The 19216-nt window shown below is 33.5% G+C and overlaps 1 protein-coding gene across 2 annotated transcripts in view; it reads left to right on the top strand.

Moving 5' to 3' along the window:
* The window catches only part of LOC125669761 (glutamine-rich protein 2-like), a 28925-nt gene extending 14663 nt beyond the window's left edge, over positions 1-14262 (top strand). For both annotated transcript variants that reach the window (XM_048904503.2, XM_048904504.2), the window contains 11 exons: positions 451-525; positions 1020-1130; positions 1729-1910; positions 3510-3572; positions 6420-6521; positions 8710-8859; positions 10026-10136; positions 10743-10787; positions 10910-11006; positions 11982-12014; positions 12709-14262. In XM_048904503.2, the coding sequence (XP_048760460.1) occupies positions 451-525; positions 1020-1130; positions 1729-1910; positions 3510-3572; positions 6420-6521; positions 8710-8859; positions 10026-10136; positions 10743-10787; positions 10910-11006; positions 11982-12014; positions 12709-12981 (1242 nt within the window). In that variant the 3' untranslated portion in view covers positions 12982-14262. The remainder of the gene's footprint in view (positions 1-450; positions 526-1019; positions 1131-1728; positions 1911-3509; positions 3573-6419; positions 6522-8709; positions 8860-10025; positions 10137-10742; positions 10788-10909; positions 11007-11981; positions 12015-12708) is intronic.
* Positions 14263-19216: the final 4954 nt, after the last annotated feature.

The following is a 19216-nucleotide window of genomic DNA, read 5'->3' as shown; positions in this document are numbered from 1 at the left end:
CCACACAACAACATCTTTATTTTCATATAATGGCATATTCACAAAATTTTCAAAAGTGTTGTGACCCAAATTTGTACCTTTTCTGCCCAAGAAAGGGAAAGGGGGTGAAGACCCGAAAAGACTAAAAATGTCAAAAATGACCTTTAATTGCAGCCCCTATAACATCTCCTCCCTCCTTTAGATGTGCCATTGTTTCATAGGATGTATTTTAAGACCTGTATGAAGCCCCATCTCATAGACTAAGTTCCTAATATTGTATATCACACAATGAGATATCACACAATTAATGTATACAAAATTTTGTGGACAAAATTTACTGTATCAAATCTCATTGTCAATGCAATATTCATATGTGAATTTCAATGAAACAGAGTATGATCATTCAACATATATATTTCGTGTAAGGGCACAAGTTCACTAAGCATTATTTCCCCTGTATTTTGCTTTCAGGGTCTAGTCCAGCACTGTGACAAACTGCAGGAAACTAAGGCAGACAAAGAATATGTACAAATGGAGGTTGATGTTGTAAGTATATTCTTTGGGTCAAAGGTCAATGAAACACAGCTGTAGGGATCAAAGGTCATATTAAAGGTGAAATTATTGGAGTATATGTGCACCAAGAGTGTAGATGTTTCCTTTTGGTGTAGTGTTAGTTGTAAATGACTGGGATTTGTCTTCCATTAGTGGGATAATTTAGAAATGATTTTAAAATGGACAGTAATATACAGCTTGAAATAAAGCCATTTTATTTATATTAAAGATATTAATCATATTTGGGAGATGTACTATTGTCCCAAGTTTTGCTGAATATTGGATAATTTTGATGAACCATTAACTGTGATAAAGGCTCTTGCTGAAGGCTCTATAAACAACTCATGTACTAATGGTTGTTGGAATTGATTCTGTAAATCATATCTAACGAACTGTTAATGTATAAATTTATTGAGAAATCTAGATAATGGCCAGGTAACTTGGGTTCAACTGAAAAATTATACTGCTTTTTTTTTATTGCTCTATAGAAAGCTGACAAGAAGTCATTGGACAACAAAGTCAACCATAGTCTGTTTGATTCCACGACCAATGAAATCAACAAGCTGATTAAAGATATCCTTGACAAGTTGGCAGGTCATGTAAGTACACGATTACCATGTACTTACGTATATACAACAATTTGCACCATTGATATTGGGAAAATCACATCATTCGATATGGTTACTTGAGCATGGGTTTATGATAACTTGGTCTCTAATTGTAAAAGTGTCATTGATTATATCTAAATGCAACACACCTAGAAATTTAATGAAATAATATGATTTAAAAGTCTTGGATGTGTGATTTATGCAGAGATAAATATTGGATAAATTAAAGTACACACAATCCATCTTGAGAACCAGTGGTATAGCATTTTAAAAAAAAAAAAAATTAAATCATGGAAATTGCTATTGAAAAGAATTTATTGACTGGATTATGTGTATATAAAGATAACTCTTGATCTGTGTTGACATGGTTAAACCAGATTGTAATGGACCATAGAATGATCGGTGTATGAATATTTGAAATGTAGGTTGAACAATAAATGTCAAAGTAAACTCTTCACAGGACATAAGAATTTTCACTACATAAAATGGCAAAATGCCACTGATAGAAATTTAACAAAGAAAGATATCACCTATCAATTTTCAAAACAGCAATTTTTTAAAATCAAAAGTGGCTAAATTTTGTTTTCAGGAAGAATCATGGAACAGTGCCATTAAGAAGTTTGCAGATGACCTTGATGGCAAGCTCGATAGACTGGAGTTGGATCCCCTAAAGGAATGGCTAGAGAGCAGACTAAAAGCATTGAATGACAAACTGCGTCGACAGCAGACTCAGGTGGAATGGACGGAGGATGATGCTGCAGGCATTAGGAAGTATGCAATCACAACAATTTATGCAATAATGATTTGATGTACCTGATAATATTTATTGAGTGCAAAATACGTAAATGCATGATGGGGTCATTCCCATTTTGTAAACAAGTCATGCCGTGTGTCTTTTGACTTATATAAAACATTTGTTTTATGGTCTCTTTTTACACACATGTTGATTGTTTCAGTAAAAATCAGAAAGAAGTTATGTTTTAATGAATATATACAGAAATTGCATCATGATATATCATAAACATATTCTTGACTCAGGCTTGAGTCCTAAAGATAGATATTAGATAGGCAACTAAGAAACACAAGTTTAACTTTAAACAAGAAAAGTGTACATTGTAGTAGAATGACGAGACCAACAGGGAGTAGTGATCTATTTCTAGTTTGCCTTAGCCAAATAATATCTACATGTAACATACATGTATCCAACCCAAGTTTGTCCAAGTTTTTTCTTTTCACATTTTCAACTTCTCCTGAACTACTATGCCACTTCAACCAAGCAATGCTCTGTGCAATCTTTGGTAAAGGGAAATTTATGTTGTTCAAAGATGGGTCATTTGCCCTCCCAAGGGGAGATAATGAAAATGAGGGTAAAAGTGGTAATCAGGTTCTTTTGACCAGGAATTTCAATATTTTCTAATGTAGTATGTCTTCAAGGTTATCTAAATCATGATTCCTTGGCCAGGATAGGGCAACGATAGGGGTACAAAGTTTTAAGGTGGATTGTATTTGGGAAAATCTTTTTAAAGTCTTCTTCAATAACAATAAGGTTACACTTTGTCAAAACAGTTTTCAAACATCTTCATGGAATATTTAGAGATTTTTCAAACATATGCCCTGGATCATGGAATGTTTAGTGATTCAAATTTTTTCAAATCTATGCCTTGGACCTACGATTGTTCCGTAATAAAAATACAATTTAATACAGTGTCACCGGTCAGATAGTCATGTGTTGGAGAAATCTCTAAATATCTATCAGGTAGTCATGTGTTGGAGAAATCTCTAAATATCTATCAGGTAGTCATGTATTGGAGAAATCTCTAAATATCTATCAGGTAGTCATGTATTGGAGAAATCTCTAAATATCTATCAGGTAGTCATGTATCTCTAAATATCTATCAGGTAGTCATGTATTGGAGAAATCTCTAAATATATATCAGGTAGTCGTGTATCTCTAAATATCTATCAAGTAGTTATGTATCTCTAAATATTTATCAGGTAGTCATGTATTGGAGAAATCTCTAAATATCTATCAGGTAGTCATGTATTGAAGAAATATCTATGAAAAAGTTAAGGATAAGGAAGTCACAGTTTCTCACAAATTGATGGAGCACATTGTGTAGGGTAAATTCCTTTAGTTCTGTTCTTTCTCTCCTTACAATTTAAAAACTTAGAGATTGAAGCAGTTCTAATTGTCTCTTAAACCTTGTGATGAAAATTGAATGATTCGAATGAAATGATGCTTGAAAAGAAACCATACATCTTGACTTGTGGTACAATGTAATTACCTTATGTACTTTTTTGATTAATTCATTGTCACCTATGGAAATTTAAATGCTCAGAAACTTTAAATGGTTTTGCTTGTCATTTTAGGCAACTGATTCAGCGATTCCATTGCATTAGCTGTGATCGTCCAGTAGATCTGGTGCCAACAGGGTAGGTATAAAGTAACTGATGTATCAGTTTGAACTTAACAAAGCATGTGAAACACCTGTTATACTCAATTTTATTTAGTTAAAATTATTATGCACATACACGACGATGGTTGTCGCCATTGTTTGAGGCTATAAAATTCGTGTTGTCTGTTAGCTCCAAACTTTTAAGTTCTATTCTGCTTTGATGTATTTTTAATTTTTATTGATGGTGATCGATATCCTTTAAGTTAGGCCAATTTACCTGATGAAACTAATGATCTCAAGAAGAATTCTTTTTGATTTTCAAGTTTATTGATTCTGTGAATTTTTTAGTAGAGGCGTTGATAATTTTACTCAAGTCTATGCAAAAGCCTTATTAGGAGCAACTACCTCATTTGAAATTTCTGAGGTTTACTTTTTGACAGTTTATTATATCAAAAAGTCAATTAAAATGTATAAGGTTCTCTACTATTTAATTCCCACTGGATTGGTTAAGATAATGTCAGGTAGAGTTAAGGAGTACACTGATATTGTGCCTAGGCTTTAGTTGAATTCATGTTTTGGGCACACTCTGACAAACTATACAAGTATTGTGTTTGGAGTAGAATGAAACTGAATATACTGGTTGCCAACCTTTAACCTTAGATGATCTCAAGGGTATGATTAATTTGTTAAAAGTGAGGGGGGGGGGGGGGGGGGGGACTGACAAAACTGGCTGAAATGTTGGTCATTAATGAGATGAGTTTGCAATTATGCATTACCTGGTAACTGTATATTTTAAACTTTTCAATATATTTTCCAAACTTTAATGATTTGTTGTATCATCTTGCCAAAATGATATAATAATGTTTTCATCCTCGAATCAGTCTAAATTTATCTTTATATAGCAAAATAATATTAATCAGTTACATTCTATGTCAAAATATAAGATATTGTACAACAAAAAGATTCTAAATGTTTCCTGCTGTAGGCCAATTAAGAGAATCAAAGCCCTGTGCTATCCAATTAAGCAATCTTCCAATTCATGTGTTATGATTGAAAATGAGATGAAGATCAAAGAAATGATGTTGCAATTAAAAAGTTACCAATGTTATACACAAGGCTCTAGATCCAATAAGGGACTTCTGGTTTACATTATAGTCACAAATATTTAATTGAAGGCTGGTTCAAGTTAATTATTCGGCACCACATTTGCACTGCAATTCTCAATACATCTTAAAGTGGGTTTATTTAACCCAATACAGCTCAAATTAGGTTAACTTTGCCCAATACAGCTTGAAATAGTTCAACTTCATCCAATATGACTCAAAGTACAAAAATGTTGGTAAATACATTTTAGAAAAGGTTACCTTTTAAAAATTGAAACAATTAAAATTGGGTTAAGTTAACCCAATACAGCTCAAAGTGGGTCAACTTAATCTGATACTGCTCAAAGTGGGTCAACTTAATTCAATGCAACTGAAAAATTGTAAATATTGATTCTGTTTATTTTGATGTTAAGTGACAATGCACTTGTGCATAATTTAAGAACTTTGTCACATCTGAATAAGTTTGGTGAAAATTCAGCTGTGATGTGCGTTATAAATGTGGTGTTTTACCCACTTCGTGTTCACACTAATCTTATATAGGTTAAGTTCGCCAACATCACGTCTTAAGTGTGTGAATGGGTTGTCAGTTAACCCACTATTGCCCAACTTCATCCAGATTATCTTTATATTATGAACCAGCCCTCAACTCTCTCGTCATTTTACGATTGCACATTAATGTGTTAATAAGAATAAAACATTTAAAATTTGTGCACATGTAATGGTGTTACCATTCTTGGTTGCCATGATCTGCATTACTGACTTTCTAGAATCAATTTTAAGAAAACAAATTACGATACTGTATATCGGTAAATTTTGGCACACTGGGTAAGTTGTTGACTTTTTTGGCGGATAAAAAAAAAATTGACAAAAATAAAGTGCCAAAATTTCTCTCCATATTATAATATGAGTACACTTGTTAAAGGAAACTACGCCAAGAATTAAAGCTCTAAAACTTCAAAGTACTTTTTTAAAAGAAAAACTCACCAAATATTTCCCATGACAAAATTACCTGATAAACAGTTTATCTGCCTGTAGATAATCTATATACTTACGTAATAGTAATGAAGGACCAAGGAGTAAGAAATGTTTGGGAAATCTCAACATATTGTTTTTGCATCAATTTCTATACATTGATAAAATGATAAGCCAGGAAATAACCATTATTTTGTAGTTTTATGTTGCACTCGTGTATATTATAGATGACCTGCAGTATGTACAATATTAACTCAATTTTAGAGATATCGAGGAAGGAAACATAATATTTCCTTTTGTAAGACTGTCGGAGGCCAGGTAACAATGTATATATAGGCAAGGAGTGGGTTGTCATACGTTAGATTTTTATGTATTACGACTAGTTGCAGTTGCTATTCCTAGAATGATATATATGCATTAAAAGGGAGAGGATATTAAATTGATTTCGATTATAAGCAAATGTTTGTAGATGTTGTAGTTTCTTTTATTCTTAAGATGACATAAGATATGTAAGTAACAAATGATTGGTAGGGAGAAATGTAGAAATTGTATATGGCATGGTATTGACTGATTTATTTTATCAGGAAGTCATTTTTGTCTACCTCTGTGACACGTATCTGGTGTTTTAGTTCTAAAAAGTAGAAATGAAGATAACAGAATTTGAATATCTGTGTATTACGTAACTGGTATGTATTTGAAAATTTTCATGGGACACAAAAGGGTTTGAAAATTTGACAAAGATTAGTTCTTTTATAAAAACTCTGTTAGAAAGTTGAATCAGTAATTTGAAAATCCTCTGTTTTTTCCAGCCCAGTGCCTTCCCTCCCCACCAACAATGGTTTGCCACCCACAAGGTCACCACGCCCTTACACCACTTTCGAGCTGGACCAAATCAGACAACATGCAAAGAGGTACATAGTGTTTACCCTGTAGTATTGGATGTTAGGTTGTGGAACGATTAAGCAGTCCTGTGGACAAATTAACCAACAGCTTTGCTTTATGTTTTAAAAGAATGTCTTCTGCAATCTGTAGAATTAATTCTTGTGGTAGTTCGTTGTAAAAAATATCAATATAGAGAGATTTTTCAAATTTACTTTAAAAATTTCTTAAGTTAGAAATAGTAGTTCATAGGCAGCTTTTAATTGTGATTTCGAGAAAGAACAAAAAAAGAGCTCACATGCACTTTTCACCATTACATTTTTATCTGGCTTAAAGAAATAGCTATATATAGATTAACGTCATAATTTATTTTTGTGCCTAGAAAGTTAACAACAATTTCTGTAAAATTAAATACACTTTACAAATGATATAAGATAGATTGAAGTGTTTAACAAAAGTGTAATATTTGAAAACAGAATGTATGTGGGAATAGACAAGCCTGGTGTTCGGTAATTACGATTTCATTTTAGACCAGTCTGCAACTAACGTCACTATACGTTTGTTGTGTCCCCGATCTACTTTTGCCTCCAGTGTAATATTTCCTGTCTTTTTACCCCCTTTTGCATTTCCTTTACCCTGCTTGCTAAATGAAATAATATTAGTTTGTTATATTTTCAATATTTACTTTTTCATGGAGTAGGGAACACGGGAATGAAATAGTTTTCATTATCAGCAAGTTGTTAAAAAGTTTTCTAAAGCCAATAAGTTCAATGTTCTATTGTATGATTCCTTTACTGTGGTCAATAAATTTTAATTATATCACATGGAGATTCTTAATAGTCCCATTCAATGCCAATTCATTTTGTTGACTTAGTACCATGTGAACATGGAGGGAAATGAAGAATAACTATGTGTATTAACTATTTGAAATAATAAAAGGAAAATTTTTCAAAGCATGCAAGCACTGTAGCGATGGAGTAAATGAAACCACCCATGGAATGGACCCATATCAAGAACCTTTTCTCTGGCTGAAATAAATTCAGTGATAAAACATGGTACTTTGATTTTAGTAAATAACTGATTATCATAATTGAAACTATAATAAAAGTACACTTAATTTTGCTTTGGTGACAATGCACAAATGCTGAAAAATAACCTTAAGAGAATATTTTCTGGACTAATAGCTATTAAAACAATACAGACATTGAACTTGGATAGCGAAATTTGTGAAATCAGCAGAGCATATGTTGCTCACATTTCAGAGGAGAAAAGGTTCATTTTCATTGTTTGACTGTTTAGATATCATGCACTTGTCATCAGGGCCCTGCATGGAAGATTTTGGTGCCCTATAGTAATCACTTTGTTCATATATCCATCTTTTGTTTTTGGTGATACAGTATCTCAAGCAGTTTTCAGTCTGGATTGCTGAACCTTAAGCAGTTTTCAATCTGAATTACTGTACCTCAAGCAGTTTTCAATCTGAATTGCTGTACCTCAAGCAGTTTTCAATCTGAATTGCTGTACCTCAAGCAGTTTTCAATCTGAAAACTTCGTGTTCAGTTTGTAACTGGACGATAGGTCAGACGATAACACCTACTGTGAATTCCTTATTTTACGCAAGTACTTGATATCGTGAAATGACTCGTAGACATCACACAAGAATGTGAATTTGCAAATGAAATGTTATTCAAGAGGTTTTACATGTATTTCAGCAATATAAAGATAATTCCAAATAATTTTATTTTGCGAGTGGTGTTTCTTGCTTAAATTACATGATTATGAATTCCTTCCTTAAATATATATATAGGAATCTACAGTATATAGTTATTAAGTCAAAGTTGAAAATCACACTGATTGATAACTATACTGGTAGTGTCGTGTGATATGATGGTTTGAATTCCTTTTCACTGCATACTTTATTTGGATGGTAATCAGACAAAGACACCAGTAGATTTAGAGGTCACATGGTCAAAGGTGAAGGTCACATTGTGATGAGGACTAGGATTGTGTAATATGACTTGGGGGAATTTTTTACATTGCAAACTGTATTTTAATCAACAAAAGACACAAGTAGATTTAGAGGTCATATGGTCAAAAGTTAAGATCATAACAAAACCAACATAATTCTAAAATCCTACTGCGGGGCCCTGCTTGACTGTTTCATTTGTAGTTTCTTCATATTTCTCACTCTTCTAACCTTTTCCTTCATCACTCACAAAGGGGATCCAGAAACACCATCAATTTTGAGCGAGCGTTAGCTGAAAAGCAGTTGGCTCGTATGCGCAAGTCCGATTTGAAAGCGCTTCTTGTTCACTTTGGCCAAGACATTGAAGCTTATCGAGAGCAACGAGAGGAAGCAGCTCATGCTGCGTAAGTCAATCATCAGTTCCGAACCTTTCTATTACATAGTTTTGGATGCGTGTTGTTGTTTTTCTTTCTATTACATATTAGTATTTGTCTCCTGTTTATGATATATACCGGTGTACATGTATATCTTATGTGTGAGCAAATGAATCCTATGGAAGGCCATATGATATTTTTCCAGACCAGTGAAGTGGGGAAATTTGGGTTCTACTGACTAACAGTATATATCAGAGTTATCTCATTTTACTTATAATTTACCCGTATCTCAATCATTTTCTGTCTATTTTCAATTGTCTATAATTAAAGTTTTCCTCAGTTCAAAATTCTAAGCTGAGATAATCCTCAATCACTGTCAGTCGCAGATTGTCACAAGCTGGACAGAGAACTAAATAGAATGTCAGTCAGATTTAATCATGTAATACTCGATATTTGCTCAACACAACCTAAACACAATACAGTCTTGGGTAATATTTAAATCATTGATAAATTTCTGTCAATGTTGAAATGAATTGCTGTTTGATTAATCTGGGGTATTGTAGAGATCTTCGTTCACTCATTCATTCATTGATTTGTATTTTTAATCTGCACAGAAGTGTTTTATGCATGTTCACCAATTCGTTTGAAAAGATTTTTGACACATTTGGGCATGATTTCACAGCCTTATATATGTATGTATATAAAACTGTAGTCAGATTCTGCATGATTTGCACAGAGCCATAAAGAAACCATATAATGCTGATTTTTGAATATTCATAAACTAGATCTGAGTGAACAAGTACCATATTAAGTATCATATATTGGTAATTAGTTTATAGAAATTAGTTCGAGACATCACATAAATATTTTAACTGCAATTTGGATTCATTTGGTATTGCTTTTGAAAAATTATATATTCATATACCAGTACATGTACTTGCACTCAATTAATGCATGATCACTTAATATTATTTTTAAACATCATTAAAAACAATTTTCAATTTTAGTTCATAACATTTTATTTGTTTAAAGGCCCACAGATCTAGAGGTATTATTTGATAATTTACAGACAACTGAGAAAGTTATGAAAAGTATATATATGGATATTTATTTGATTTTTTAATATTTATAGAAATTATTGAGTTTTTTCGATGTATGACCATTAATCTGTGATATTTTTTGCTATTTCTGGACAGTTTCGCCAACGGTGGCGAGGTGACTGACTATTATGCCACATCCAGATCATGTGGAGGAAGCCACACCACGACCTATCCAAACAAGAGGGTCACCCGCCTCTCTCATCTCAGGTACGTATAAAATATCTAGGTATGAGTATAGAATCTCACTACATCATGTTACTTTAGTCTTTATGTGTGTATGTTAGCAGTTAGTAGTAGATGTATGAGATCATCTCTTGTAACATGTATTGCAGTATCATGGTAATTATAATGGAACCAGAAGAAATCTTTTGATGAGATTACACCTAGCTTGAATGCAGAGTATTTTTATAGTAGAATTCAAAGTTTGATGCTGAAATATGCATATGGTTTACATAAATTTGGAATTCACAACATCCAGATTAGACAAGATTTAGTGTATATTATTGGTTTCCAATAATATACACTAAATCCAATACATGTAATGAATAGCCCATTTCTCAGGAAATTTTCCTGTATTATGCATGTGCTTTTACCAATATTCTAACATAATTTGTCATACATTGCACATGAAATCTTCATTGGTTAAATTAAGAAAAATAGATAAATTGGTTATAGAGCAGCCACATACACTTTATGAATAACCCTCCTACCCCCACCCTACACACACCTACAATGCGTAGTAAATCAGTGAAAATTGTCTGATACTGAAAGACAGATGATACATGTAAGTGTATGTTATCATTGTCATTTCAGCCACCTGTTTAGGGAAGAGGATGGCAATGTCTTCCCCATCTACAAGTAAGTACTGTTGATTCTAAGGAGAGAAAGCTATTCAGTAGAACATCTTGCTGTGCCATTTGTATGGCAGATTGTAAAGATGAGAAATTTGTTTCAAAAACAATTTCTTTTTCAAATTTCAGGGAGGAAGTAGATGTGCAGGGAGCTGACGGTCACATCTACAAAGGGAGAATGGGGGCCAAGATAGAGGCCAGACTGCCCACTGTCATGCAGACTCAGGTAAACGAGGGGAGGCCATTCTATGCCTTACACTTTTTGAAGAATTATCTTCTCTTTAGTCCTTGATTGTATGTCTGTATTGAACTTGAATTCAGGAAGGCTATGGGTTTCAATCCTTGATTGTGTGTGTGTCTTGAAGTCAGTAAGGATTATGGGTCTTCAATACTTGACTGTATGTATGTCTGTTAATTGAAGTCAGTAAGGGCTATGGATAATTACTTTGATTAGAAAATGTCAATCTTCACAATTAACTATTTCAAAGAATTATGAAATGCAAATACATCTACATAGAATACAAATTAAAAAGCTAGAATGTAAGGTTTATTTAGCAGAGAGCAAATATAACCAGAGTGTATGTTATCTGAAGGTTGCAGATTGATTGCATGATTTCGATTATTGTAAAATGGAAAAATATTTTGCTTGCATTCAGACTCGTCAAGTTACATGGGGATACAAGATTGAATACGGAGAGGTACAGAATCCTACTGGGATATGGTCACCCCTTGTACACATGTTACCAAAATATAATTCACTTAACAAGTCATCATAAAAGTGCATAACTAGTTAGCATTAGGGTAGGCAGTACATTACACCTGAATTGTGTTTTAAGATTACGGTGAAATTACTTCAAATTGAAACTTTTTATAGATAGTTTTAGTAGAAGTTGCATGCAGGAACTGCTTATTCACAAAATGTACAATATATTTGTACACTCAAATGAGATCCATTAATTGTTTAGAATACATTATATGTTATGACTCAGACCTTTATTAACTGATGGAGGGGGTGGGGTGGGGGTCCTTTTCTTCTGCATGTTCATGATCAGAATAACATTTATGGTGGATACTAAAATACATCATCACAACATCTCACATAGCAGTAGTTATATGTTAATCATTTTGCGAATGTTGGGAGGAAACAGAGTTGCATGAATTCCATAGCATGTATTTATGTGTTGGTTGTTTTGTTCCCTAGGACTATAAGGACATGCCCCAGGCCTATATTTTGGTAGGTGGTACACAGTAACCTGTACCCAGTATACAAAGCTAGTGTGTGCACTGTGTGAACTTGTACTGTCTTCTGTGTACTCACTCGAGTTACTCCAACTCATCATCTATATGCCCCTTAATCTCGCTAAGAAGATGCGTGCTATTATTATGGTAGATTATTATGTAATTGTATGTAAATTGTGATGGTATTAAATCATACTTGCATGAAATTAGAACAGTTGTGTACATTTAGTTATATGTACAGTATTGTATACATGCTTTTATGGTAAATGCAGAAGAGCAGATAATCTGTGCTTAATTGCATGTAATAATTAAATGAAATGATTTTGGAGAGGAGCAGTTAACTGCTAATAGGAAAGCTTGCATAAATCAAAATTCATTTTCTAGACGAGATAGTATTCTGTAGAACTTTTTAAATCCATTTAGTACAATTCCTCTTGAATCATTAAACAGTGTTCCTAAAAGTTGAAGTCCCCAAGATCATATTAATTCACATTTTCCTGAACTTCTGTGATGAGTTTCCACAATGATTTTAATCTCACATATCCCATTTCTGAATGTGTTTTTCTGGTCATGTGAATTTCAGAAATTCCCAAATCATTTAATTTCAAGTATTTACCATAATATATGTACTCAAAAACAACTTTTCCTTTGATTGTGTCCGTCTCTGAATAATGTTCCCTTATTTTCAGGAACGCTCCCGATCTCCAGTCCCTGTATCTGTATCTCACAGAAAAACAACTATATCCCCACCCCCAGGGCACAGGGTGGTGCACCCGCATAGACCCACCTCTGCACGTGCCTCTCCCAGAAGATCAGGCAGTCGCAGTGACTCCCGCCCCCAGTCGGCTCACCCACAGAACTCGAGGGTAGACAATGTTGAAGAATCCTCCCACACTACACCCGTGCCTGATGAGTCGGCAGAGCAGCAACCAATCGAGGTCCCGATCCAGGGAGATGCTTAAAATTCCACTGTGGATCTAGATAGTAGTATTTCAATAGGGAAATATTTTTATAAAAAAGTGCTTTTATCTCTTGAATTCTTGAAGTACTTCTCCAATGTGAATATGTATTTAGGGTGACAAAAAGTTATGGTGTATTTCTTGATGAAAATGAGAAATGGAAAGCAGCTACAGCAATTAAAACCCTGTTCAACAACCAAAGTCACATCAATAGAACACAATTAATTAATGGCACATGTAAGGCACAAAACGGGAGTGGGGAAAAATACTGAGGGATTGTTAGGGAATATTTCATTATTTCTGTAGGCACCAGTTTCATTAAGTGCAATGTGTAAATATTCTAGCCATTATAATTTATATTGTAACAGCATTTCAAAGTCATAGTGTCTAAGCCTAAAAATACAAATAGACATTGTTAAACATAGATTGTACTATGCAGGGTTGACAACTGCAATAGAATTACTTTTGTGTATCGTATATTTGATGTTCACGGTAAAAACTAATTATTGCACAATGTAGATATGTACCGAAACTTTCCAGTTGATTTTGTTTTTGCATGATGAATTCTGTTTGATTTTCTTGTTGTTGATGCAATACATTCCGTCAAATATTGACCCAGTCATTATTTATTTCGAAGTCCACAAATTTGTTTTAAACCAGAAGTGGAGATGAAGGACTGTGATATTGTTATGATTTTTTATATATACCCAGTTAGATATTTTGGAGATTATCCTATCGTTTTCATTTGATCTATTATTTTAGTTTCTCTTTGGGGGGAATATGTAATCTTTTCTCGCTCAATATTTCATTGGTGCTGTGGATGAAAAGATAATGTCAGGACATATGCGAGGACAGCTGTCTTTAGCTGTATTGACATGCTTAAGATTTTCTTTGTATTAAAAGTGTGCCAATTTTCCAATATTGTATACATGTGCAAGAAAATTTTATTTCCAAATCAGAACTAGATTTTTATGCTGGGCATTTTGAAAATGTATTTATATTCTAACATTGATAGAATAAAATTGTGTCTATGAAATATTCTGTAATACTAATTTTGTTTCTGAATCTTGTATTTTAATCATTTGAAATCAAAATTAGAATTCTATTGTATACGAATCAAATGTACTTAATATATGCACCTAGATGTGTGACTCTTGGCAGTGATATATGTTTAATATTCCGTCCGACACGTAGACTCAACATGTGCACAAGCAGTATTGAACAGTATTTTTACATCTCCAGTCTTTGTTGATCTATATTCTGCTAATAAAAATCATTTCTAAATTTGGGATGTTGTCAATTCACCACATTAGAGAATATTTGGTCTTACAAATAGCCCATATTAGAGGAGATTTGGTCATATAAATAGCCCATTTTAGAGGAGTTTTGGTCATACAAATAGCCCATTTTAGAGGAGATTTGGTCATACAAATAGCCCATTTTAGAGGAGATTTGGTCATACAAATAGCCCATTTTAGAGGAGTTTTGGTCATACAAATAGCCCATTGTAGAGGAGATTTGGTCATACAAATAGCCCATTTTAGAGATTTGGTCATACAAATAGCCCATTTTAGAGATTTGGTCATACAAATAGCCCATTTTAGAGGAGTTTTGGTCATACAAATAGCCCATTTTAGAGATTTGGTCATACAAATAGCCCATTTTAGAGGAGTTTTGGTCATACAAATGGCCCATTTTAGAGATTTGGTCATACAAATAGCCCATTTTAGAGGAGATTTGGTCATACAAATGGCCCATTTTAGAGATTTGGTCATACAAATAGCCCATTTTAGAGGAGATTTGGTCATACAAATACCCCATATTAGCAGGGTCATACAAATGACCCATGTTAGAGAAGAATAGCCCATGTTAAAGGAGATTTGGTCATACAAATGCTCTTACAATTTGTCCCATGTTAGAAGAGATTTTGTCATACAAATGACCCATATTAGAGGAGATTTGTCTTACAAATATATGTTTTAGATTAAATTAAGGATAGGCAGGACGCCGATCACATGATTGAAATACATTGTCGGAGACTCCACCTCATAATAGTGGACATCTTCACTACCTATGATATAGCCTACTATACGATGTTACGTTTCATAGGCAGTGATGTTATAGCTATTGCATTGGGTGTGTTGTAATGTAACAGTAACGGGGCTCTCGAACCCAACTGAATTTAAAAATATCAGGGACATGAGTTTTGGAATTTTTTTTTATATTTCTTGGAATTTCTACATCAATTATCCCTCAACTTTAATAAAATGCCCAGAATAAATTTGATTTGTATACTTCTTGAAATTTCAAACTATTTAAGGTACCATTCCAATATATATGATGATAAATGGTAGTGAGCATGCAGAAAGTTTAATGTAATTAAGGTCAGCTTGAGTACTTCATATTCCAATGAGGTATTCAGTACATAAAAATATTTTGCTTTTACAGGTGTTGTGAAAAACAAATCAGTGACAAGTTTTTGCATATCAAGATTAGAAAAATGTGTCAAAAACAAGAATGAAAATGGAGCTCCGCAGAGTCATTTTTCATGTATTATTGACTAAATTTGTGTCTATATCACGATCTAAAAAGGTATCTATAGTGTGTAAATTCTAGATGGTAGTGGAAATTTATGGGGAAATTTAACAGCATGATTATGTAATGTTGATTCAGTTTTTCACTGAATTTCAGGGGAGGTCACTCGTCTATGCCTTTAACTCCCTGCAATGACAAGAACCAAAATATTATTTGGACATATTTCAGTATTAAAGGTCTGTATACTAGTAAGATTTCATCAAAATTGAAAAAAAATTCTAAGACCAATTATTTCCTCATGCCATTGTCCTGCCAATTCTTAGATGTACCAAATTCTACCACAGACCATTGGTATTAGATTTTCCATAATTAAACCCTTAGATGTTGGAAAACCGTTGCACTATTAGAGGGATTTATTGTGCAGTAGTTAAGATTGCTGATGGTGTAATCATAATCAAAATTGACATTAGAAATTACATTTAATATTCATTCAGATGAATAAGGTATGAACTGAAAAAGTGGAAAGAAAACTGCATGATGCATTAACTATCTGTCCCATTTGACTGGTTGATATCCCAATCATCCAAAACTAATGTTATTTAGAGTAATTTTTCTTAATTTCATTCCCCTTTAAATTTATTTTTATAACCATTATAGAAACAACAGCATAACATCTTGGTACATTTTTGGTTGATGCTGTATCCACAAAATTTTTCAACTAATTGGAATTGCTGTAATTTTGATCATCAATCTAACAAAATTTAAATGAGGCCTGTTCTAATTGGACTAATACCTTCCATAGGACTTGTTTATATTGGGGCATATTCAAAATATTTGTATATAGGTAAAGACCAGAAAATGACGAGTTTCAACATTATTCATGTTTTAACTGAAGCACTAAATTCCTTTTTTATCAATATTCTGATAATTTTCATTTCAAAGGCAAAATAGAATAATTAGTATATGCATTATAGATTATTCAATATGTTCAAGTCTGCAACACTTTTCATGTGCAAGATATATAATATATCGCTACATGAGCGGATCAAAGGATCTAATTTTATTTAGATTGCATATTGAATATCTTAAAACCTTCAGATTTATTTTAAACTAGGTATGTCATAGTACTGAATTTTATTGAAACACTTGAAGTATGTGTTATAACAGCTAGGAATTCTCACGCCATATGCTGGTCACGTGATCATCGTACGTATGGTACAAATAAGGACCATATTTTATACATATTTAACATTATCATAGTAAAATGAAAATGATAACCTTGTCAGAATGGTTGGAAAATATCTCCCTCTCCCTATTAATCTCAAGATATTGGTGGAAAATCAAAACATCGTCCTACATTATGTACATGTTTTGATAATTTTTTAGTAAAATCACTCCAACTCGGGGATTTTTCCCATTAGATACCTCCTAACCAATCATAATGTATTATTCCTCTTAAACATGAAGATTTTGTTGATTTGTTGCAGTGAATATGCTATGCATCTCAGAGTTATTTCCCCTTTAATTGCATTACTCATTGTAGAGATGAGCTCAAATTATTTCAACAATTTTGTCTTTTAAATCTAGCTTTGACAACATGCAGGAAAATAACAGCAAGGTCTCCCACTGCAGCTAGAGATATCACTATTGCAGCATTACATTGTGGGAGATAACATCTTTATTGAGACACTTGCTTATTAAAGATAATTTTACAACTCTCTTTAAAATGTTTTCAGCTTATCAAAATGATGCAAAAACTGTTTCTCCTACATATGTAACAGACATTAAAACAGCATTTTATACAAGTTTCTCAACATGGTTGATATCATGTTTGCAGTCTATGTAACCTGTAGGTAATGTAAACTTTCTTTCTTTTTTTGAAATTTCCTTCTTTATAAACTGTCTTGCTGTTATGCCCTCTGGGCCCAAAATTGGAATAAGACTTATCTTATAAAATATAACAAAATGGGTGTTCAGCGGTTATTTTGGCACTCTGTTGTGCTTGCCCCAAAATGAATACTGCCTTTTTAAGGAGGGGAAAACATCACTAGTTTATGAATCCTGAATAGGGTTGCATTCAGGGTCCAGCACCTTCACGATATAATCCTACTTAGACCTAGCCCCAGGAGCCACTTTTTCTCATTACAACTTGTATAGGAAATTTATTTTACTGACCCGAGATTTAAACATTGATTCAACTCATAAGAACAAGAGCAACACAAATGGTACATGATATGCCAATGAAAATGCTCAACAACCTGTAATTTTGTCAAATATTGAAGAAAATCAAAATCCTTGCCGCATGAACATCTTCCATACCCATACAAATACTCTGTAAAATGAGAAGGTCCTCACTTGAAAACTGTAGAAGGAAAATAAGACAAATCATGTACTCTCTAGGTAATAATTCCTCAAAATTGACTAAGTTCAACAACCTGTAATTTTCTTAAATATTGTAGGAAGTCAAAATCCTTGCAACATGATCTAGAGTGATCCACAAAGAAGCTACTAGCAAGTTTCAGCTTGATATGTAACACGAGAAATGAAATTAGAAACAGAAAACCTCGAATGGACGGACAGATGTGCAGACATCGCTGTACCATAATTCGTCCCGTCTTAAAGACGGGCATATGAAAATAGAACTCAACTCATTTGCATGTGATATGTGGTCTTCTTAGTAGTCACTCCCTGTCATGAATCATCTTCACTGACCTACTTTCTTTGTACTAATGCTTGACATTTTAGTTTCTGAAGATTCCTCTATAACCAGTGGAACAGCCCGTTTTGTGACCCATTTTTCTTACCCTCCTCCCTTTCTAAAATTCATCACCCCATTTTCTTTCTAATGTTCATACTGTGAATTTTTAGATTTTACAGAAGTTTGGAATTAACTCTCAATTTTCAACACCCAGAAACAAATTCTCAGGCGATACCCTAGTGCATAGAGCCATTCAGAAACAAGACACAACTGTGAAACACTGAATGTCCCCATACAGCAGCAAAGTAGTTCTAGTACCCAAAGAGACACATGTAAATATAAAAGCCATATCATTGACCATTCCAAAGCTATGGTCAAGTTTAAAGTTTTTCAAAAGTGGGTCAAACTTCAAGGTGAAGGTCATGAAGTCAAAAAGAAAGGTCTTGTCACAAGGAATATACATGTGAAATTTTAAAGCCCCATCACTATAAACCATTCAAAAGTGATGGCCAAGATGGAAGTTTTGGCTGACAAACAGACCTATGCCCCTGGATCTCTGATTACAGGGGCCTGAATAATTTCAAGGGGGAGCACCTAAATCAAATTAACTTGTTTTGCCCTATCATGGAACATTTTCCAATCAAAAGAGAGATACCCCACCCCCGAATTATACCTGAACAAACTCCACATTTTTTTTTAGAAAAAGTTCGGCATTTTCTCAACTTCAGTAAGATTCAAATTTCGTGACACACTTTATTAAGCTCAACTCAGCAATTTGAGAAAAAATTTCAGATTGGAGCCAGCAGAAACAGCCCTGAAGTTTGATTCGAGATGTTCATGGCCCTAGGGGCAAGATATTTCATCACCAAAAGGCAATAATTGTATAATTATCCATTGTAAATGCATCTTCTGAGCAATACCATAACATCTGAAGTACTACCTACAGTAGAGATACCTAGGAAATTAATTCAGTCGAGGTGAACAGAAAACAAGCAAGCAAGCAAG

This window comes from Ostrea edulis, chromosome 4, assembly GCF_947568905.1.
Source record: "Ostrea edulis chromosome 4, xbOstEdul1.1, whole genome shotgun sequence".
In the NCBI taxonomy this organism is placed as follows: Eukaryota; Metazoa; Mollusca; class Bivalvia; order Ostreida; family Ostreidae; genus Ostrea; species Ostrea edulis.
The sequence above is the reverse complement of the archived record's forward strand: the minus strand, read 5'-3'. Positions and strand labels throughout refer to the sequence as shown.